The sequence below is a fragment of the Glycine soja genome, chromosome 5 (assembly GCF_004193775.1).
Source record: "Glycine soja cultivar W05 chromosome 5, ASM419377v2, whole genome shotgun sequence".
Classification (NCBI taxonomy): domain Eukaryota; kingdom Viridiplantae; phylum Streptophyta; class Magnoliopsida; order Fabales; family Fabaceae; genus Glycine; species Glycine soja.
In genome coordinates this window covers 4,090,775-4,114,964 of record NC_041006.1, presented here as the reverse complement: position 1 = coordinate 4,114,964, position 24,190 = coordinate 4,090,775, and the positions used below count along the sequence as shown (strand labels likewise).

General features: G+C 30.3%; 2 protein-coding genes and 1 long non-coding RNA gene across 3 annotated transcripts; 1 reads left to right on the top strand and 2 right to left on the bottom strand.

Annotated features, from left to right (window-relative positions):
- Positions 1-721: 721 nt before the first annotated feature.
- Positions 722-3,262, top strand: LOC114412046. Its single transcript, XR_003666577.1, has 3 exons — positions 722-932; positions 1,066-1,365; positions 2,034-3,262. It is a non-coding gene; the product is annotated as an uncharacterized LOC114412046 (long non-coding RNA).
- A 67-nt stretch (positions 3,263-3,329) lies between these two features.
- On the bottom strand, positions 3,330-7,428 carry LOC114412045 (argininosuccinate synthase, chloroplastic-like). The gene is made up of 10 exons (XM_028375813.1): positions 7,238-7,428; positions 6,896-6,945; positions 6,705-6,744; positions 6,169-6,307; positions 5,673-5,721; positions 5,364-5,546; positions 5,104-5,178; positions 4,834-5,019; positions 4,178-4,266; positions 3,330-4,068 (listed from the first exon to the last, which is right to left on the bottom strand). Exons 1-10 carry the CDS (start codon positions 7,302-7,304, stop codon positions 3,516-3,518), a joined length of 1,431 nt encoding a protein of 476 aa, XP_028231614.1. The 5' UTR covers positions 7,305-7,428; the 3' UTR covers positions 3,330-3,515.
- Positions 7,429-10,717: 3,289 nt separating this feature from the next.
- Positions 10,718-18,099, bottom strand: LOC114413805 (protein ROOT INITIATION DEFECTIVE 3-like). Its single transcript, XM_028378335.1, has 8 exons — positions 17,869-18,099; positions 13,148-13,261; positions 12,794-12,927; positions 12,532-12,676; positions 12,245-12,450; positions 11,738-11,859; positions 11,273-11,505; positions 10,718-10,960 (listed from the first exon to the last, which is right to left on the bottom strand). The coding sequence occupies exons 1-8, from the start codon at positions 18,097-18,099 to the stop codon at positions 10,718-10,720; spliced, it is 1,428 nt and encodes a 475-aa protein (XP_028234136.1).
- Positions 18,100-24,190: the final 6,091 nt, after the last annotated feature.

Below are 24,190 nucleotides of genomic sequence, written 5' to 3'. Positions count from 1 at the left end.
AAAGATATTGTTTCAATAAACACCTGATGGCTACTTAATGTTAGCAACAACAAGCAAGTCAATTACAATAATTTATCAATCATAAATTCTAATATAATGTCTCATAGCAGAAACTTATAACTTATAAATTCTAGTATAATGTCTCATAGCAGAAACTTAATTAATTAGAAATTATAAAATTCCTAACAGGCAGCACAAAGTAAAAGATGAAGAAGAAACTTATAATTTATAATGATTTTTAGCTGTTAATATTTTTATTTCATTACGTCATCATTTTACATGTATAGAATGATTATTTTGAATAAATTTAAATAAAGAATTAAAATAAACCTTTTAAAAAAGAAAGATCAAACTAAACCTAAAAAATAAAATAAATGATAAATAAGACATTTGACCATTTAAAAATTATTATCATACTTTTTTTTTTCTCTTGCCTTTCCTTTCTTCCCTTTCATTTTGTTTGCATTTATTAGTATTTTGGTTATTACAGGTAGCACCATCGGTCAAGGAGAATTCAACCGAATAGCATTCCCGAATCCCGACACTTTCTTACAAAATAAATACCACGTGTCCGATTCTTATTGGCCTAGTCCCCATTCCCGTAAGCCACACTGCACCCCCTACCCTTATACTACTGAAAAAACAAATAATTCTTCCATTTCCATATTGTTGATAAAGAATAAGATTTCTTAACTATTTGTTTACTTCCGGTTGTGTTTTACGTTAAGTTATCTGCAGAATCTTGGCGGAATATCTTGGGGAAGATAAAATGCTGGGTCTAAAATTTATATATCTTTTGATACTGCAAGTTCCCTTGAGAAATATAATCTAAAGGGAGAAATTGATTATGAGCGTGCTTTACATGCTGAAGCGGCTGTTCGTGGAAAAGCTATTAGTAAGCGTTTCCATGTTATCTGCTTTGAAGATATAAGGTACTCCATTGCTTCATGAGTCATTATGACTGTAATTTTCATTGTTATTTGATTACTTTTATAGGCCTAGGGCCTGTGATGAGGTGTTTTTTATTTCTTTAAAAAAAATTATGCATGTGCATTGGTTTGACAGGCCTTACACTGGGTGGTTGCATAGGAATGATTCTAAGGCAAGCATTGCAAACGGGGTAACTCCAGAAGGTTTTATAGGTAATGCTGTTAACATGGTTGACCTGGACATAAATTACTTGCAGATTATGACAGCCTCAGGTTTTGGATAACGGGAAACAGTGTTATTTAATCTTTTCAAGAAGCTTCAGGTTTACGAAACAAGAGAGAGTATGGTGGCTGCCCGAACCTGTATAGAGGATGGTGCTGTTTCGTTAGATGGTGGCATTTTAAGTGAAAATGGAATTCTCTCCCTTGGTTACCGGTCTCTCTCTCTCTCATGAATATTATCTTCTGCATCTGCTTTATGTTTACATTCATTTTTGCGTGGAGCTCTCAGAATATGATGCCTGCTGCCAACAAGTTAATTAGCCGCGCTCATAGCACAGTATTATTTTAATATTATTAAGATTTAGACCAAACATTACACGGGAAGAAAAAAGAGAGAAATTAAAATAAGATATAATTCCAATGTTCGGCCTATGCTAATAACACACGTGGATCAAATAGTAGAAAATCAATGAATAGCCTGTTAATGGGTCCCATTTATTTCGCCATTACCATTGCATGGTTCTAGGAGTATGAGGCTCGAAAATAATATACCTAAGAGAACATCATTCAAATGTCTATTCTTTTATTCATACTATATGTTATGATCTTTATTTGGTTAGTTATATTACTCACTTAAATGAGATATTACTCACTTAAATGAGATGATGAGATAACAGAATCTATCTGTAATTATATGTAATTATTATCCCATATTATTATGTGATCATGTTTAGTATATACATAATTAGAAATTTTATTTGGAGAATCAATTTGTAATCTTAGTAGATTTTGTTGTAACTCTCCTCTATATATTTATGCTTTTACACTTGACTCTTTGGGATTTTTTGGAACCCTTCTATATGTTTTCCTTGTGAGAACCAGAAGGTACTCCCTCAGGAAATTGAAGAAATCTTGGCACAGATTGAAGAGAAGAAGTCAGATCTAAGGATGATTGAAGAAAGAAACAAAGGACTGGAACAAGATCACGCCAAGAATATAAAGAAATTTAACAAAAAGAAGGAAACATACGAGAAGTTTACGGATAGAATGAAGCCTATGACTGAACTTTTGCTGTATTTCTGAGGAGACTGGTTTTCTTTGCTGTCCTTTTATTTATATAGAATGTACAGTACAGGACGTGAGTTATCAGAATCGGAGTCTTTCTTCAAGTTTCATAGTGTTGTTGCTCTCAAAACGTGTTGAACATTACCTGGATTGGGTCATCATCACATCCGTTCTTGGTCAACTTGAATGGTTTAAGATGTAAACTCAAATGCTACCGATATTGTACATATAAGGCTTGAAAATTTGAACCTTAGTGGCATAATCGATGCAGATTCCCTATGCAGGCCCCAAAAGTTAAGAGTGATGAGCTTGGCTAAGAACAACATTAGAGGAACTATTTCACACTCAATTTTGCGTTGTACGAGGTTGACACATTCAAATGTAACTAGAAACCAATCGAGCAGGAGGTTGCCAAATAAAATGGAGACATCTTAAGGACTTGGACATCTCTTGTACAATTTTTCTGGTATGATCCCGAGTAAACCACGATAAGACAAGAAAACTTGGTATTTGAAGGATGAAAGCTTGGTGCCATTAGTTATGGGAACTGGATTGCTTTTGCCATCCCTTTACTTTATGGTAAAGAAGTCAGCAAAGTTAAATGCATTGAAAGAGGTAGTTAAAGAGCATCATCATATGTCTCCAATAAAAAAAAAAAAAGGCCATAACTCGCAAAATGTAAAAAGAAATTTGAAAGCAGTATAGAGGAAGAGTAGAAAAACAGAAGAGAATGTTATTTTGGTACATGGCTTGTTACTCTACTGAATAAGGCCTTCTATAGAATAAAAAGAAGTTGCCGGAAGAAAAAAATCAGATTGGGTTTCACTCGTTGGCTTTGTCTAACCAAGTCACGAACCAACAGTAACCGACGAAACAACCACTTCTGTTTCCTGCTTCTTGTACTTTTTCAGCAACCATATACTAAACATACAAAATGTGCCACCATGATCTCACAGCTACCTCCTTTTTTATTCTTTTTCTTCTGTAAGAAAAGTGTACACAATAATTTGAAACCTTCAGTGCAAGGATCATGTAATTTCGTTACATTTACCACTTATTTGCATATTATCCTATCCATATTCACTCAGCAGTCAGCACAACCAATAATAACAATAGTCCGGACAAACAAAGAACTTTGTTAACATATATGATTTGAATTCAGGATGAATATTAAATATTATTCATTTTATTAGGATTCGAGGGATCTAATAACAATACATGGTGCCCACTAGCTTCAATCCACATTTTCTAAACAAGAAAATGGTCTATTATATCAAGTACATGTTGAGAAATGAAATCTTAGATGCCCTGCTCAAGCATTGCTCGAACCCTCACTGGAAGACCATAAAGCCGAATGAACCCAGCAGCATCAGCTTGATCATATATCTGCCCACTTTCAAATGAAGAAATGTCTTCCCTATACAAGCTAAAGGGACTCGTACGACTGGTTACAGTAACAGAACCTTTGTACAATTTCAAAGTCACAGAACCTGTTGTGGTCTCTGTGATCTTCTGCATAAAGGCATCCATGGACTCCCGAAGCGGATCAAACCATCTGCCAGCATACACTAACTCTGCATATTTAAGGGCTAATGAATCTTTGACTTGTATTGTTTCACGATCAAGTGTCAATGACTCCAACTCACGTGCTGCAGCAAACAGGATTGTTCCCCCAGGAGTTTCATAAACTCCACGGCTTTTCATACCTACAAGCCGATTCTCAACCATGTCGATCCGGCCAATTCCATGCCTTCCACCAATCTCATTGAGCTCAGCAAGTAAAGACGCTGGTGAAAGACTCTTACCATTGACTGAAACAGGAAGCCCTGACTCTAACCCAATTTCCACATATCTGCAAAACATAATGCATTCTTTCAAAAATGTACAGTACTAAATCTTTAAAAGTAGAACAGAAAATTGGAGGCTATATTATAAAGTGAAATCACAAGAAACAAGCTTACTCTGCTTGATCAGGAGCATCCTCTGGGTCTACAGACATCATGTACATGTCCTTTTTAGGTTCATTACTCGGGTCTTCCAAAATATCTCCCTTTAGTGTTACATATTGCATATATCAGAAAACAGCAACATGTCATTTCCAAAATAGTTTTGGAGCTAAAGTAAATAAAGCATAATGCTAGATCAAGATAAAGTGTGGCAACTTATTGCAATACAGCATAGAAATCATGTTGATGATTCACATGTTCTAGAGACTTCTAAAACATTATTGGATTCCTTGAAACTTTAAATGATGACACTTTAAATTATTGAGGGACTAAGTTTATTATTAATATCTTGTGGGCTAAAGTGATGGTGCTTGTATTCTGGAAGAGAAAATGATGGTTTATTCAAGAAAAAAGTACATGACATAAATAGTTAACGAGTGTAATATCTAATCCGAGAATTAAAATGCATTTATGCATTCATAAATAGGACATTTCATTCCATTTATTCACACAATAAACACTATCATTCATTCACACTAAACAACTAGCCTCAAATGAATGCTTAGGCTTAAATTCAATGAATGCTTGGGCCTAAAAAATGACAAATCATTAGATATAGCTAATTTCAACACTACAACTAGAGCTATACTAAAGATAACTGTAAAACATACCTCATGGCTAAGGTGCCAAAGATTCCTATCCCTGCTATATATGGATTTCTTTGTCACAGGAACAGGTATACTATGCTTTTTAGCATACTCAATAGCATCTTCTCTACCTGTAATATCCCACTCCCTCCATGGAGCCACAACATTGAGCTTGGGGTTTAGAGCAAAGAAAGTGAGCTCAAATCGAACCTAAAAGTTTATATAGAAATGTGTAAGAATAAAAAAAAAAATGGGCATGACTTAGTGTTATGAGAGCATAATAGTAAGACATGCCTGATCATTTCCTTTCCCTGTACACCCATGGGAAACGGCATCAGCTCCAACTTCTTTGGCAACATCAACCATGGCCTATCAGTCAGCAGGTATCAATCAATATATGTTATATAACGAGGGAAAAAAAGATAAGTACATTCCACTATCATTATCATTATGATTTTTCTTCAATATAAAAAGAGTGAACAATGCACTAAGAGCTAACAGAAGAAATGGCTTTACCAAGGAAGATGAATATATCAAACTTCAAGCAGAAGTACCTTCGCAATTACAGGGCGAGCCATTGAGGTCCCAAGCAAATACTTCCTCTCATAAACTGCACCAGCACGCAGGCAAGGAAATATATAATCTTTGACAAATTCCTCCTTCAAATCTTTTACCACTAATTGACAGGCTCCACTGGCTTTGGCTTTCTGTTCTAAACCTTCCAATTCCTTTATACCCTATAAAATTTAGTTTTGTTATGAAACAGATGCAGCATTTAAACAGGAAATTGGATCAAACAATTTCCCTAGTCAGAGGTTTAAAAACTTGATTACAGAAATAAATTAAAAAAACACACAACATACTTGGCCAACATCAGCAGTGAAGCAAACAACTTCACAACCATAATTCTCTCTGCAACACGAAAATCATTAAATAAAATATTTTTTTTTATCAGCCACATTAAATAAAATATTAAAATAAGAATACAAAGTAACAGGTAAATTGACAGGGATAAGAATCACCAATTTTAGCTCCCATGGTTTACTGCAAAACTACAGCCGTTTTTAGTTAAAAACACATCAATTCACCTATACATTCTCAAAATGGCCTCTGATCTCTATTTATACATTCTAAGAAAAATTTAAACATTCTTTTCTAGAGAGGAATCAGTAATTAAAAAATAAAAAACAAAAATAAAAATAAAAAAAGTTAAAAAAACTTGATCTCTAAGTCCATAAGGATTCGACTATTCGTCATTCAGATTTCAGAATATATAAGGGAGAGGAAAAATCGAATATTACAAAAGCACAACTTAAGTCTAGCAGAAAAATGGGGGTAAAAGGGGGACAACATCTATACCTCAGCCATGGAACAATGACTGATGTGTCTAAGCCACCACTGTAAGCCAACACCACCTTATTCAATTTTCCACGTAGGCCACCAGCCTTTGTGGTTTCAGAAACTACCTCTGTATCACTGCGTGCAGCTGCTTTAATAACTGCATGTCAAGAAATTTTAATATCATTACAGACACTAAACTTAAATATATCAAATAGCTCCAAATCCATATTTCATGTGCCGAACACAATGTGCCTCAAACGTCTACTGCTGTTATGACATAATTTTGGTAAGGAATGCTGATTTTTAAAACACAAGTGAAAACAAATGAGTCAATTACAACAGATGAAGAATACAATACAAAACACTAACAACAGATGAAGGCCGGTCCCCAAGCCCCCCAATATATTGGGTTGTTTTGTCACTCTTGTACTATATGTGTGTGCTTAGTAATCACTTAGATAAGCTCTTATAAGTCGAGTTTATAAATCAAGTGAATAAAGGTAACGCCTTCCAGGTGGGGAAATGGGGCTACAATTGAGACAAAAAAATCTTACCTTGAAGTTTATTGGCACCAACGCTTGTTCTTAGCCCCAACTACAAACAGCACAGAAATCCAAATACCAAAATAAGGCCAACATAGCACCCACAAAAACCAAAAAGATACCAAAATTAAAAATAAAAGAAGAACATAAGTGGGGTCATGGGTGTGTTTGTAAAGACTAAAGTTTTAGCTTTTAAGAATCACCTCTTTGAATGACGAAGGTTTTGCCTTCCAGAAATGATGATACAGGTGCCCTGCAAATAATAGAAATCAACGGAAGAAAAAAAACAAAAAAGGAGAACTGTTAAGCATACATAATGAATCATTGATCTTCCTTTACGAGTGCTGCAAAAGCTCTAAACTTGAGAAAACTTTACAATATCAATGAAAATGAATGAAAGGAAAGTTCCTCTGCCCAAGATTTGTTAGCATTTAAAAACTCGGGGTTTTTCAGTTTGTGTCATCGTTCAAAACATAACATTTTAAGCAAGGGAGTGATGATGAAGTTGGAACTCGAAAAGGAAACAGAATCGGAAAAAAGGGGACCTGTTGTATGAAATGAGGGAGCAGTGGCACGGGTTGAACACGCAGGGGAAGCTTTCAACTGAGCCATTGTTGCAAAAACAACACAAGTTCAGTCAGTGAGTGAAACTGTGAGAGAGTTCTATTAAAAGTGTATTTGAGCGGCGTCTTGCAAGAAACGAAGGGTTTTCAAGTCACACCGTCACAGCTTTATGTCAGTCTCTAATTGTAATTTAACTTTTCCTAATCCTGAGTCCATTAGGTTTTTATTTTTTTATGCATTCCGTGTTATTTAATGGATAAAAAATGATAATTCCTTTCCTTTATTTTTTTAAAAAATTTCTTTTAGTTATTTGTCTTTCAAAATATTTATTTTGATTCTTTAGTCTTAGTTTTAGATCAATTTAGTCCTTTCAAAATAAATTAATGAGATTTTAAGATATAATTTTAAAAAAAAATTATTGATTCAAAACACGATACATATCAAATTAAATTTACCCATAAAATATTCTCACGTATTATATTAATGACTAAAATAGTACTAGTATTTTATATAATTAAATTTATAATATATATTATAATTAAGATACAAATATATTTTAGATTTATAATAAATAATTAATTTCAAGATACAAGGTTAATTTTAACTATTTAATGATTTATTTTAAATATATTAAAATTTAATTTAAAAATAAAAATAATAATAATAACTTGAAAGAGATAAGTAATTAAGAAAATCAACCATACAAATAAAGATAAAAGAACAAGTAGTTTAAGATGGTTGAGAAATAAAATTTTTAGCTATTATTTTAATCAAATTAGATTTTTAAAAAAATAAAAATATATTTGAAAATAATCAAAAACAAAAAAATGAAAATATAATCAAATGGTCAATTCATGATATTAGGATAAAACATTTTGTCAAAAATAAAATTCTAAAACACATGTTCAAAATAGTTATTCCAATGAAGGGTTAGAGTTAGCTTGGGGTATGGATTGTGATAATGTTCTCTACGTTTCTCATATTCGCTTAATGTCATCAAGCTTGTCAAGCAGGGCATCAATGATTGTCATATATATGCAACCATTGTGATAAATATCAAAGATTTCTTGATGGAAGATTGGAGGCTAGATTTTGTTCATTCTCTTAGAAAAGAGAACTTTTGTGCTAACTTCCTTGCAAAGAAGGACCCAATATTGGGGTTGAGTTATGCGAGTTAGTTAGAGCAATCACCTAGAGAGATGTAGCAACTACTTCTTGCGGATGTCATAAATATGCCTCACATGAGATTTTAGCCTTTTGCTTTTCTTGTCTTGTTTTCTCTCACATTACAAAGATGTGTGAATATATATATATATATATATATATATATATATATATATATATATATATATATATATATATATATTTGGTGAATACGAGTGAAAGAATTTAATATTGATTATGTATATTTTAAATTAAAAAAATTATAGAACAAATGTCGCATGTAAAAAAATGTCACTTTTTTTAATTTTTACTATTTGTGTTTGGCTCCATTTTGTATTTTGTTTTCGCCTAAAATCTAAAAAGTGAAAAGGATATCTCTTGACTCTTGAAGAGTTGAAGTCAGCTTCGAGCACAAACGTTAAGGGTATAAATATTTTTAATATATATATATATGTGTGTGTGTGTGTGCAAATTATGGTGGGAAAGTAAATTCTTTTTGTATTTAGTGTACAAAGACAAATAACTCGATCATTGACCATCAGATTAATGATTTTTATATTGAACGACTATATTTGGTCCGTACAACCTTTTGTACTAGTTATTATTCTTTAATAGTCATGATGTATTTTACTTCTATGCCCCTTCTTTATTATTAATTATTTTATTACAAAATGTTAACAAAAATGTTATTGTCTTATTTGCCCTAAGGTTAAGATTTTTTTAACTTATTTAATTATGATTTGTTGAGTATTGGTTGGTCTGTCAATGTTGGCGTCATTGTAGGGAGAAAACTAGTTTTAGAGAGTATTTGATTAAAGTGGTCGGCAAAGAGGTTTGTAAAGGATGATATCGCAGGATCAAGCTTGACCTTTGAGCCATCGTAGCCGACACAATAGAGGATCTTTGGCGCGGTGAAGGTTAGGGTGTTGTAAATAGTGTGGAGGAGTCTGTCATGGAGGTGTTCATGGAAGGCAGAGAGGCCAAAGTCGAAGACCTTCAGGTCATCGGCACCATCCAGGAGGAGGTTTTGTGGCTTGAGGTTGCAATGGGCGACGTCGTGGCAATGGCAGAAGCAGAGCATGGAGACGAGTTGTGCGAAGTAGCAGTGGACGAGGGGCTTCGGGAGGCATTTGTGGCTAGAGAACCTTAAGAAGAACTTGTTGCTGCTAGTGAAGTCAATGATGAGGTGAATCTTGGTTTACGAGATGACAAAGTCAAAGAATCACACTACTCACAACCCATCCTACAAGGCCCACAAGAATGGCATCAAAAAGCCGAAGAGGCATCGCCACACTTCCACCAAACTCCAAAGGGATTGATCCATAGTTTATGAGGAACCAAAGGTACACGAGGAAGCATAACAAGAAAAACAATGAAACAACCATCGAAGAAGAGTAAAGTGTCACTAACAAATGGGGCTATTAGGATTTGATTTGTTATTCAAGTTCCATATGTTTTGTATCAAATCTATCTATAGTAGTATAGTAATTTTTGTGAGTTAATTTAATCTAAAGAGAATGTCGTACTTACTCTTATAGTATCATTGTTGGTTTTGTTTAAGACACTTGAAATTTTATCAATGGATTGTTATTCAGCTGGTTATGCTTTAAAAAAAATGGTGCAATTGTTTTTTTTGTTAACTTAAATAAAATATTCAAAATATTAAAATATTTAAAACCCTGAAAAATTTATCATACCCAATTATCTATCTTTGTGCACCAAACATAAAAATTTATTTCCCCACTGTGTGTGTATCTATATACAACTTAACGAGGAATACTAGTTGTCTTTCACACTCTTTCTAACCCCTATTCTATAACTGGCTGAAATTTATTGAAAATTATCAATTTTGATAAGTCTCGCTTCTACATCAAAAGAGTGTCGCTAGCATTCCTCTAATTTAATTTTATGCAACAAATATGTGTATTTACAATGTCGAACCGTTGAAGTTGATAAACCAATTTGTTGTCTAGTTGGGATTTGTCCCGTTTAATTTGATAATGAGACTCCCACGTATAAATGTGTATCTCAAGATCGTTACATATATAAAATAATATTACTAATCTTCATCCTCTATTCCATAACACCAACTCAACTAAAGAGCAATGCAAAATCATTAGCATTTCATATATAAAAACAAAGCTAGATCTACGGAGCAAAAAGTCAAACCATAACTCTAGAAACATACTTGGAACATAAACCACCTAAAGTAAAGGTCTAGTTATTTGATTTTGAAGATGAAGACCTCAAGTTTATATGAAATATAAAAGTGCAAATGACTTTTAAAAATAATTTAGCTAAGGTTTATGACTTTCCTCTTCCTGCATTAGACTTTGAATTTTGAACTTTTTTCTACTAGCTTTTGGCAAGTTAATGTTGTTTGTACGAAACAATCTGTGTTGCATCATACCCAATAATTTTGACTGCAATTGTTTGTTTATCACCATAACATGCTTTGCCATGTTTGTCGCCAATACTCGACTCTCTACATTTGCTTCCATTTTCATTTGCATTGTCATGGCCATAGGCAGATCTCCTTTCTGTCCAAAAGAAATAACAATGAAAACACATTTGCAATTGCTGAAAACATGCATACACAACCAACACACATTATAACAAATTACAAAAATCCCTAGTGTTGAGTTGCTTATATCTCTAACTATACAAATATGTAGTGACAAATATTATTGTTTTCTTTTGATGGGGTTAATTATAAAGGATCAAGTAATCTTGACTAGTTATTACTAATTACTTATTCATGTGTAAGTTGCAAAAAAAAAGCAAAATGTTGCATGTAGGTTACATTGACATGTTTTAATAAATGGAGGTTATTTAGGGAAAGAAGGAAAAACCTGTGAACTAGAAATCTTTTGTTTCAATAAACCAATACTTTCCATATCAATGTCGGTTTGAATTCCTGTGTAGAGTGGACGTAAGGAAAGAAGAGTGGTAGTTCCCTTAAATGAGTTGACTAGCTGGGGATACTTTTCAAGCTGAGAAACATGATACTGATTGGGGACTCTTCGGTGGTTTGGTGTAGGGAGCAACGAGGACCGTGAAACTATCACAAGATTAGTTACTTTCCCTGCTTTTAATAAAATCATCAACTTAATGTATGGATTTTGTAACTTTGCACTAAAACATTGATCATCAATATTAAGGACTATACAAATTGACATTTGTGTAAGTGCATATTGGATGATCTTCGAAATTCCATTTTACCCCAATAAATATTTTATAAATTCTCAATTGGCTACCAACTTTCTCAAGCCATAAAATTGGTACGAATAATAATGCAACAAGATAGGTTATATTACCTTTTTGAATACTGAACCTTTGAATCCTTTTCCAACTAAAGATATCCCAAGCACAGATAGAACAATCTTCTGAGGCAGATATTAAGCATGCTCGAGTAGAGGTTAAGGCAGTAATGGCTCCACTACATAGTTAAAAAAAATTAAGTAGATTATATTCAACCTCAATATATGAACATAACTTAAATTTAGGTTGGAAGCAAGGATCAAAACTTAACCACTCAAAGTAGGTTGCTCTCTACTACTAAACAAATGGGTTCTAAATCAATGCATTTGAAACAATATCCAATAGTACCATTTAATTTTGTATGAATGGAAGTAACTTTAATATTTAAATTTACATGTTTGGGAAATAATTATGCAATGACAACTCACAAAAAGTTCAAAATTAAGTGTTTTTGTTTCTACTTTGTAGTTTATATGTGGCTTCTAATCAAACATATCGCGATGAAAACATATCCTTAATAAATAATGCAAGATGAAAAGCTCCAAGCACTATATATATTTTACTTGTGTCCTTTCAATTCAAGTGGTTGTTGGCTTTCATTGACAATGGAAAAACCTTCTTCCTGACCAACATCAAGCTTGTTAACAATTATTGTTCCCTTTTCTGTTCCGCAAAATAAGAGCATTTCCCTTTGGTGAAGGGTGATGGAAGTTATTGCAAAAGGATAAACGTGAGTTTGCACAAGCATTCCAGAGATAAAATCCCAAACCTATGACAAATAGAAATCTCATATCATGAAAATCTTACAATTTGTAGGAGTAAGAGTTTAAATGCAAAAAAGTTTCATCACCTTGCATGTGCCATCAAGGGAGCTTGATACTAATCTTGATAAGTAACTATTTGGTGTAGTTAAAAGCCCAGTTATGGAAGACATGTGCCCTAAAAAACAATGCAATGGAGGTGGCGAGCTTCTTGTATCTTCTACATCTAATAGACTTCCATCAAATCAAATAAAACAAATGCATCAATGCAAAGGTGCTTAATACTTATTATGTTATTACATATACTCGTGGGGCCAAAAGTTGTCTAAGGAAGTAAATTCATTCTTTTACCTAATCATGGGCCAAACACATATCATTCCATCAGATGAACTAGAAAAAAGAAGAGAATTGTCATCTGAAAATAGCATGCAATTTAAAGATTTATTATGAGCCTTCCAAGTCTTCAGTAATTTTCCATTGGTCACCTACAATTCACAATATATCAGGATTTTACCAAAAACAAGTGTTCATCTAAGTCTCACATGAAAGCTCATACAAAAGAGTGTTAGGACCAAAGGCAAAGTTTAGTCAGTTTAAGCTAGAATTATAGGCAATATCTTTATGATGATGTAAATAAAAACATAGATTGTTGAACTGAAAGTTATTAATCGAGGAAATAGAATTTTTTAAGATGTTTATACATACATCCCAAAGATATGCCTTTCCGGACAAAGCTCCTCCCACGAGGTATATGCCATCATTTGTACAAGAAAGTGGCCCAATAGCCTCCACCGTGTAATTCAAAAGTGGTTGTTGAGGCTGAAAAGTGGAAACAATAATATACATGTAAAAATGAAATTTTTAACAAAAAAATTTTGAATTTTTAAAAAGGTAGGATAATAAGATACTACCTATAATCACTTCTATAAGAAAAAGTGACATTATATTTTACACTATAATTTGTTTCTTGTAAAAATGTCCAGAGGTAATTCTTCCATTAAATTATTGATTTGTCATGACAATCATGACATGACATGAAAGTCGTAAGCACCATTGATGCTTGTCAAATAATTTCCTTATCATACAAAGGGTATGTCTAGTCATTATAAAACAATAAGACCATTGAATTCTAATCATTTATCTTTTTCTTTGTAGCTATTAAAATATAGAGAAGGGTCCAGGCTTAAACCTAGGTGTAGAGGAATATAACCCTCCCATGTTGACTCCCCGCCAAAGGCATGAAGGTTCTAAACATATGAGAATGAATGATCAATTTCTTGACAAAGTTTTACATTACTTGGTCATTTGAAAATTTTGTGCCTCTTTCTTCATAAATATTAAATAAGTGGAGTCTTATCAAAATTTGTTAATGTTTGTGAAGAGAAATAAATGTAAAATTTTAACATTAGAGGATCCATTTCCCCATAGCATAGTGAGGAAATTGATCCCTTGTCACCTTGTCAATATGTTTAAGGAACTCAACTATCTATCAATTGTGTTAGACCTTGTTGGTATCTAAACATGTAACTTATACCATCGAGATATACCATGTAAGGACAATTTTTTTAGTACATTATAAACTTTGGGTTAGGGAACAATCAACCAGAATTTCAATGAAGATTTCTCCAACATAGTAAGAAGGCAAACTTCCTTGATATTTGCATGGGATTGAAAATATATGTATTTGCAACATATGTGCATTTCCAAAAGAAAGCAGACAAGATTTGGCTATGAATACTTATCATCAAGCAATACAAGTCTTAGTTAGTGAAAGAAAATTCATATATTTTTCTAGGTCCCTAGTTATTGGTGCTAAGAATTGTGGTTGAAATCACAATAGTTACCCTACAAGTTTAAAGAATCAAAAGCCAAGCAAACAAATTTACAAGTTTTAAAGTGTCTTTCAAGGAGCTCATAAGAGACAAAATATTAAAGTAAATTCATATATTTACATGATGAAATGAAAGTTACTATTTTTAGAACAAAACTCATGCAATTCCATAAATGTTTTTGGCAATGCTCTCCAATGGTAATTGGAGTTTCACTTTAATAATCTATGTTGACCTAATATGAATATTTATTATGTGTATTACTATGTAGGGGAGGCTAAATACAAGTCAATCCACCTCGTTTTGGCTCACTCTGCCTAAGAAATGAGCCACAACCCAACTCATTTATAGGTGGGCTAATAGGCCAGTGAGCTAATCCAACAAAATTAATAATAACAAAAAAGAAGAAATAGAAAAAAAAGTTAAAGCCTTTCATTTCATAACACTAGCTTGAATTTAGTTAGAGGACCTAAAGTAGTAATAATTTAGCCTAAATTAGAATATAAATTTTCTTATTTTATTAAACAAACTAATAATAATAATTAACAAATATGTACGTTGAAAAATACTAAACACTTAAATAAATAATTTAACATGAATTATACTGACCAATTAAAAACCATGCATCAACATAACACAAGTAAAAGTAATAGTAACAACACATTTAAAAAATAATAATTAGACGATAGGCTAACCCACATTCGTTAGTGATCCGTCAAATTGGTTGGTTAAGTGGATTGATGTATTGAACCACCTAATCCACCCTATAATTATCCTATCATTTTTTGTGGGCTAGGTGGGTTGACCCATTGTGTTTGGTCCACTTTGTCACCCCTTAACATTGAGGTGAAATTTTAATTATGCTTAGAGAATAACACCTAAAAAATTACATATAAGTTTTATTCTTATTTTCATGACATGCCTTAAAAAGCACAAACAACCTTAGAGAATTGATTGATGCAAAAAAATTTATTTTCTAAGATTTTTATCCCATATTAATTAGTGTTGACTATGCAGGCTTCTGCGTAGGAATAGCATTAATTATGGTTCATTTGTTTCATATTTATTCTTTTGGAATTCAAATCAACCCTTAAACTATGATGAAAAAAATTCAAGATTTTGAAGTCCAATGCAACTTGTTGAAATTAGGGTCATGCATGCAATCTTTTTCTCCAAAATTAAATAGCCTTCACTTAGAATATGACAAAACTTAGATGTAATTCTACATATATTTTTTTGTGCCGTTTCCAAATCAAAAATTGAGGTTTTACCATGATAATCTATGTTGACCTTCCATGCAACCCTTTAATTATTGAGGTAAAACTTCAATTTCAACTATAGAATAGCATAAAAAAACATAAATTACATCTAAATTTAATCCTTACTTTCATGGTGTGTCTTACAAAGCACAAACAAGTTTAGAAAATTCAAAAATATGAAGAAAAAAATATTATGTTTCTAAATTTCTATCATGTATTGATTATAGTTAACTTTTGCAAGCACATTGTAGGAATAACATTAACCATGATGCGTTTATTTTATATTTAATCTTTCAAAATTAAAATCAATACTTAAACTATGACAAAAAAATATTCAAGATTTTGAAGTCTAATGCAACCAACTTTAAATTAGGGTTATGTATGTATTTCTTTCTCCAAAATTAAATAGCCTTCGTTAATAGTGTGACAAAACTTAGATGTAATTTCATAGATGTTTTGGTACTATTTTTCAATCAAAATTAGAGTTACACCTTGATAATTTGTGTTGCACTTTAATGAAATCTTTTACTACGTGGATTATTGAGGTGAAACTCCAATTTTAATTGGAAAATAACACCAAAAATACATGAAATTGCATACAAGTTTTGTTCTTATTTTCATTACATGTTTTAAAAAGAACAAAAACGATTCAATAATACAAAGGAAAAAAAAGACGCGTTTCAAAATTTTTTATCATGTATTGATTGCAGTTAACTTTACAAGTATCTTTGAAAGAATATCATTAATTATGATGCGTTTATTTCATAAATAATTGTTTGGAATTCAAGTCAAATCTTAAACCGTGGTAAAAAATATTCAAAATTTTTGAAGTCCAATGCAACCAAGCCATGCTAACCTTTAGTGAAAATCTCTATTACATTATTACCAAGGTGAAACTCCAATTATGATTCAATAACACCAAAAACTCCTATAAAATTACATCTGATTTTTATCCTTTTCTCATGACATGTCTTAAAAGACTCACGCAAGTTTAGACATTTCAATAATGAGAAAAGAATATGATGTTTTTCTAAAATTTCTCTCATGTACTGATTAATGTTGACTATGCAAGCACCTCTCTAGAAATAACATTAATTATTAGATGTATTTTATTTCATATTTTGAAAGTCAAATCAATCTTTAAAGTGTGACGAAAAAGATTCAAAATTTTGAAGTCCAGTGTTGCTAGGTTTAGAATAGGATCATGTACACACTTTTTTCTCCAAAATGAAATATCCTCTACCTTAAAATATATATGTTGCAAAAAAAAAATCACATGTCTTAATTTGACTTGAGAAGTCAATAACAATTATATGAGAAACTAATTTGGAGATTGAAAAATTAATTTAAAAAGTAAACATATATATTTCTTGTATAGAAATGTTGAACATACTTTACCAACCAAAATAGAAACTAGTTTCTTAGTGGTTGACCTAAGAGTCAATGGAGAAGATCTAAATACATTTGTTTAAGTTCTTTTGTTATTGTTCTTCAATTAAAAATAGAGTTTTACATAGGAAATCTATGTTAATCTTAAATGGAAACCTTTTTTATTTATTAAAATTAGATTTTTACATAGGAAATCCATGTTAATCATAAATACAAACCTTTCTTATGTGGACTATACCCAAATGAAATTCTAATCATGATTGAAAAACGTCAATATTACCTAAAGAGCAACATCTAAGTTTTTTTTCCGAAATCAATTATCTAAGACTAATCCTTCTTGAAATACAAAAATCATTAAAGTAAACTTTATATGCGTGCTAACAATGCCCCATTATATGTTTAAGATATTTGAATGATATTTTAAGTACGATATTTTCCCATGAACATGAAGTGACATACATGCATATCAAATAGCTGATTATTATTATTTATGTTGCAAAAAAAAGCTAATAACCATGTGATTTACTCACTAAAATGCAAGAATATCTATAAATGAACTTTTCAAAACTTCAGAATAATATGCGGTACGGTTTTTTTTTCTTTCAATATGTTATTGATACAGAGTTGTTTCTCTTTTTAAAAGCAGTGACAAGTTTTAGTCAAAGACTATGAGTGTACACATGGTAAATGTTTTCCTCCTAACATAATTTATTCGATACCCAATGGTTAATCATGATTCAAACTTTAGACCACTTGATTAAGAGGCACAAGTGACTAACGCCAACCATTATTGGTTAATCCAATATATATATATATATATATATATATATATATATATATATATATATATATATATATATATATACACACACACACGCACATAAAAACTCAAATAAAAAATAAATATAAGTTGTTGGGATGAAGAGTTTCAGGTGTTAAAAAATGTTACCTTGTTGAAAGACCAAATTGCAATGGCTCCGTCGCCAACAGACCCGAGTTTGTTTGATTGAGACGCCACAAGGAAACGGTTTCTCAAGCACAAGAAGCCAAAAGGTGGCGAGGCACATGTTGGTATGTGAAACAATTTTTCTCCTGTTTCCAAGTCCCACATCGTCGCCCCTATCTTCATGTTCTTGTCACTACATGCCAACACTGCCTCTCTTTCTTCCACCACCGTCATCGATGATGATATCTCTCAATGCCTTTGTTGCATGTCAATGCCTTCAACGCTCAAACACAAATGGTATATATACATGAGATGAAAATGATATGAGAGAGAATGCGAGATCTTATTTATTAATTTAATTTGTAAAGACTAAATTAAATGAAGGGTGATAATGAAAACGACAAAGTAGTTGAGAAAGTGATGATGAGACAGTTTACTTTTTTAATAATTAGTTTTAAAATTATATTATAAAATATAAATATATGAATTTATACAATTAATTAAAAGTTACTGCTTTTAATATTTAATAAATAATATTTAAATGTACAAAATGATTAAATATTATTTTAATATTGAAAACATTTATGATTGATTGTGTTTAATTACATAAATTATAATATTTTACTTTCTTTACTTGTAAATTTTAATGATATCATTTTGACAGAAAACATTTTTTAAAAACATCTACACACCTGAATTCTAAATAAATATTTTAACAAATAAATTTTTGAAAATTAATATGTGGAGTTCACGATTATTTTTTTTTTAACTAAAATTATATTCACTAAATCATACTTTATTACTATTGTTGAAGTGAAAATTTTCTATGATTTTAAAAGTCAATACAATTATGTAAAACATTGAAAGTTACAGATTTAATAATTTCTTAAAATAAATAAATGCAATATAATAAATATTTAAAAATTAAGTTTTCAATTAATAAGGAGAGTTTATAATTAAATATAATTCTTTACTAAAATTATATGCATTGGAATTATATTTCATTATCTTTAAATAATATTTTATAAATATAAATTTAAGAATAATGTAATTTAAAGTTACAGTTTAAATATTTTTAAATTAGTAATTAAATTAAAAAACTAAACTATTTCTCATCATTAATATTTTTTAATCTCTCCTCTAATTCAGGTTAAAAGTTGTTAAAAATTCAACAGAAATCATATTAGATAATTTAGTAATATAAATTTTAAAAATTAATGAGACTAATATTAAATTTTTCTTTACAAAAATTATATTTTTCTTTGTTAAGATTCTATTTTAAAATTTTGAAAATCAATAATTATGTTGAATATGAAATGTTATAGACTTAAAATTTTTTAAATAATTAAATGCATCATAATAAATAGTTTAATACTATAAAATGTTAAAATTAATAAAGAGATATTTCAGTTAATTTTTTTTATTGGTATTATAATCACTAAAATTATATTTATTGTTTAAGTGATATTTTATAATTTTAAAATTTAATAATTATAAGATGTATCAAAAGGATAAGTGAAGGATTGTAATGTGTGTGAGTGTGAATGTGTTATGTGGAGAGAAAATATAGTGATTTGAGTGTCTCAAAGTGAGAAAAAGTAATGCCTATTGTGACAAAAAAATGTGAGAGAAAAAAATGTAGCATAAATAGTAAAACAAACTCTTGTTGAGTCAGAATTATGTAATTTTGTTGTTAAACCTAAATCAGATTGACTTGATTAATAATGGATTAGTTTATGTCATATCAATCTAGCATAAATAATTATAATATATTTTAAAATTTCCCTACCTATAGATAAATTAACACATACACACATTAAAAAAGTGGTGGGAATAAAATTAGGAAAAAAATGTTAATACATTGAATATAACTACAATAAATATGGTGGATGATTTTGCATAAAAAATGTGTTATTTCTCTTTCTTTTCATATCAAAAGGTTAGCAGTAGTATATTCATCTCAACCAAACCAATCTAATTTTTAACATTTTCTCTATTTTCATTCTCTCATCTCAAATTTTCACCATTAGCAAAACAAAATATCAATGATAGAAAATAAAATTAAAGAAAAAATGAAAAAAATTTAATTATTTGTTTTAACAAAAAATTTAAAAAAGGAAGAGTAATTTTGTTTTCTTCCTATTTAGTTGAATAAGGAAAAAGAAGAGGTATGTTCATTAAATAACTTAGATATCCTTTTTTAATAGAAATAACTTAGATATCCTTAAAGAACAAAATATTGCAAATTAAATGCTCATAAAGATATACTGACAAATTAAAAAAATGTATTTTTTATTCTAAAAAGTATATCCTTTTGTTGCCCACACTTTTGCTTAAAACAATATTAAAACTTATTAAAAACATTTATTTCATTTCAGTTTCATTTACAAATCAAACAATAATTTTTTTCTTATTTCATTTATTCTCCTTTATTAATTCATATAACCAAATGCATTGAAATTCAATGAGAAAACTAAATTATTGGAAAAAGTGTTTTTGGATGATTATTGAGTAAACTCCCAAGTTTGTCTTTGGGAAGATATCCACTATGTGGATAAAACTAGCTTGAAGCTTGTAGCTAAAAGTTAAAAATGTAGCTTATTAAATTATAAGTGTTCGATAAAATTAGTTGTTGAAATAGTTGAAAATTGTAAAATAAAAGAAAAATAATATTATGATTTATTTAAAAGGATAACAAGGAAATTAGATAAATATATTAAGGATAAAAATATAAGAAAATATAAAAAAAATAAAAGCATTTTAAAAAACACAACTTGAAGTATACATCAAAATTTATTCCGTTAAAAGAAGCTCATGAAAGGCGTAAACAAGAACATGGAGTATGAAATCCTCATGAAGGATAAATCTAATATGTCCGAACAACAACGCCAAGACCACGAAAAGTATTGTGACCATATTAGGAAAAAAACTAGGATATTAAATGTTTAGTTGTTATGTACTAATGTTGTGTTTGATCTTTAATTTTAACTATGTAGGTCGTTGTTATATTTTAAATTCATAATTTTATGTTGTAAAACTAAACGTTATAAAAGTAGTCGTTCTAAAACTAACGGTTGGAAAACTAGTCGTTATGAATGAAGCTATATAAATGTCCAATGTTTCATCATTCTCACATGTTCTCATACAAACTACACAATATTTTTCTCTTATTTCAAACACTTCAGTTACCATGTAATGGATCCAAATATCAATTTAGATGAAGCTTTGGACCAAATGGTAGATGAAGAATTGGAAGACAAAATCGAAGAAGAAATTATTAGGTTGATACTAAAGAGCCAACATCAACTAGATGGCAACACCACTAAGCGGAGGCAAAGTAGAAGAATGGTACATCAGAATCATAAGGAAGGTCATGATCGATTGTTTAATGACTATTTCTCAGCAAATCTTGTGTACACAGAGACTCGGTTTCGAAGAAAGTTTTGTATGCAAAGGCATGTATTTCTTCGAATTATAGACGCACTTAACAATCATGATGAATACTTTCAAATGAGGATCGATGCACTAAGTCAAAAAGACCTATCTCCATTGCAAAAGTGCACAACTGCTCTTCGTATATTGGCTTATGGCTCATCTATTAACAATGTGGATGAATATGTTTGAATTGCTGAAACCACTGCATTGGAAATGCTTGAAGCGATTTGTATCAAGCATCTGCACCATATTTAGGAATGAGTACTCGAGGAAACCAAATAACAGAGACATTGAACGACTATTACAAATGGGAGCGACACATGGATTTCCAAGTATGTTAGGTTTCATTGATTGCATGCACTGAGAATGAAAAAATTGTCTGGTTGGGTGGAAAGGTCAATTTTGTCGAGGTGATCATCGCAACCCAACAATCATTCTTGAAGCCATGATATCACAAGACTTGTGGATTTGACATGCATATTTTGACACTGTGGGTTCAAATAATGACATTATTGTGTTAAATGAATCTAATGTGTTTGATGAAATTTTGTCAAGACATGTGCTCGCAGTACAATACACCGTGAATATAACCCAATATAATATAGGATACTATTTAGCGGATGACATTTTTCCAGGTTTTGCTACATTTGTGAAGACCATCTCAATGTCACAAGGAGAAAAATAAAAATTATTTGCACAACGACCAAAATCAACAAAAAAGGATGTAAAATGAGCATTCAAGGTGCTTCAATCTTGATTCAGAATTATATGTTATCTGACACATTTTTGGGATGTTATTATAATGAAGAGTATCCATGCATCATATAACATAATATGATTGTTAAGGACGAACGTGACACATATCAAAATAATATTAATTATAATATTGTAGGTAATAACATGTCGACATTTGAAGTATCTTCAGGTGCTCACCTTAGTATCATATCAACACACCTCTAAAAGAGAGTAAATGTTCATGACAAATAGAAACATCGCCAACTTTAAACAGATTTGGTCAGCATATTTGGGAACGTTTTAGAAAAAAATAACAATAATTAATTGTATGTAATATTTTATATTTTCATCATTGTTTTTTTATTATTTCAATGTCATTGTGTTTAATTATCTATTATTATATAAAAATGTATTTTTATTGTTATGTATTTCCTTTCAATGTTATGTAATTTTTCTTATTTTTTAATTGATATTTAATATTTTCTTCAATTATTCATATTTATTATTTGTATACAAAAAATGAATTAATTATTTTATTTGAATAGTAATTAAGTTATAATAAAAAATATAAATGTGTGAATTTTTTGAAGTTTTTTTGTGACTTTTTAGCATTAAAGTAAAATTGTATATAAATTTATTAGGAACGTTATGGTATTGTGAGGACTACAAAAAATTGTTGTGGGGACTATAAATATGATTAAGAAACTCATATAAAAAACTTAAATTAAAGATGTCCTTGGTGATATTTGTATAAATTATATATAAGTATTTTAAATGTGTATATTTTGTTCCTCCTAATTTTGTATATTTAAACCCTACTCCAAATAGATTTTTTTAAATAAATATTAGTATTAACATAATTATATAAATTAGTGACATGGTCAAAAATAAGAAAAAATAGAATAAAAAAATATGAAAGACAGAGTAATTGTATGAAAAAAATTATTAATTAATAGGTAATATAATTTATTTATTAAATATTTTTATTTTATATTTAGTGGATTAATCAAATTTAACATTAAATAAATATTTTAAAAAAGAATTAACTCATATAGTAATGTATATATAATAGTGTTTACGACATAACTTAAGTAAATGAAATAATTTAATGCTTTAGATAGTAAAGAAGAAAGAAAGGGACTTAGTTTTAGTTTCATCTCTACAATAGTGTCACTTCATTTCGCATTAGCATGAAAGTGTCATATTATATCAAGTAACCGTTAATGGACGAAAAGATTAAAAAATTTGTGCGATCAAAATTTTAAAATAAAGAAACTAAAATTATAAATTAGGAAGTATAGGAAAATAAAAAATACAATTTAACCTAAAATTTTAATCAAAAGGAATAAGAAATTAATCGAAAAAAGTTTTCATACCTAATGATGGAAAAATTTAATCAAAAGGAATGAGAAATTAATCAAGAAAAAATGTTTTGATACATAACATATACTTGTTTCATTGTCTATTGATGTACAACAAAAACAAGTTTCCATTCCATTTGGTGAAAAAGGAAACATAAGAAGAACAACTCACCTACAACTAGCAAGGGAACAGCCAAATAGGGCAATGGAGTAGCTGAGTAGGAGAAGTAGGAGTGGGAGAGGAAGAAGGGTAAGGACTGGAAGGAAAGTTTTAAAACGGGAGGAGTGTAAATAACTAACTAGAGTTAATCTTTTTAAAAAACTATATATATAAAAAAAGGACTTGGCTCTTCTAGAGTAAGGGAGTATATATATATATATATATATATATATATATATATATATATATATATATATACACGTGTGTCAGTGCATGTAAAAAATCTAAATTTAATTATAATATTAATCATTAATTTTATTAGTGTACTTTTCACGCACTCTAATAGAGCTAAATCTGAAAACAAATGGAGGGAGGGAGAAGAGACATAAAAGGGAAATGAGAATAATTCGGGCCTATGATTCGACTTAGGGAGTTGCTACGTGCACCCAGCATTATTGCTGGGGCACCCAGCAAACAGTGAAGTGGCGAAACTGCCCTTCAGCAATTATTCTTCCGGAAGAAGGTTCTTCCGGAAAGTTTCCGGAAATAATTTTTCCGGAAAGTTTCCGGAAGAATCTTCTTCCGGAAGATTAATTTGTGTCTTCCGGAAATACTCACAGACAATTTCCGGAAG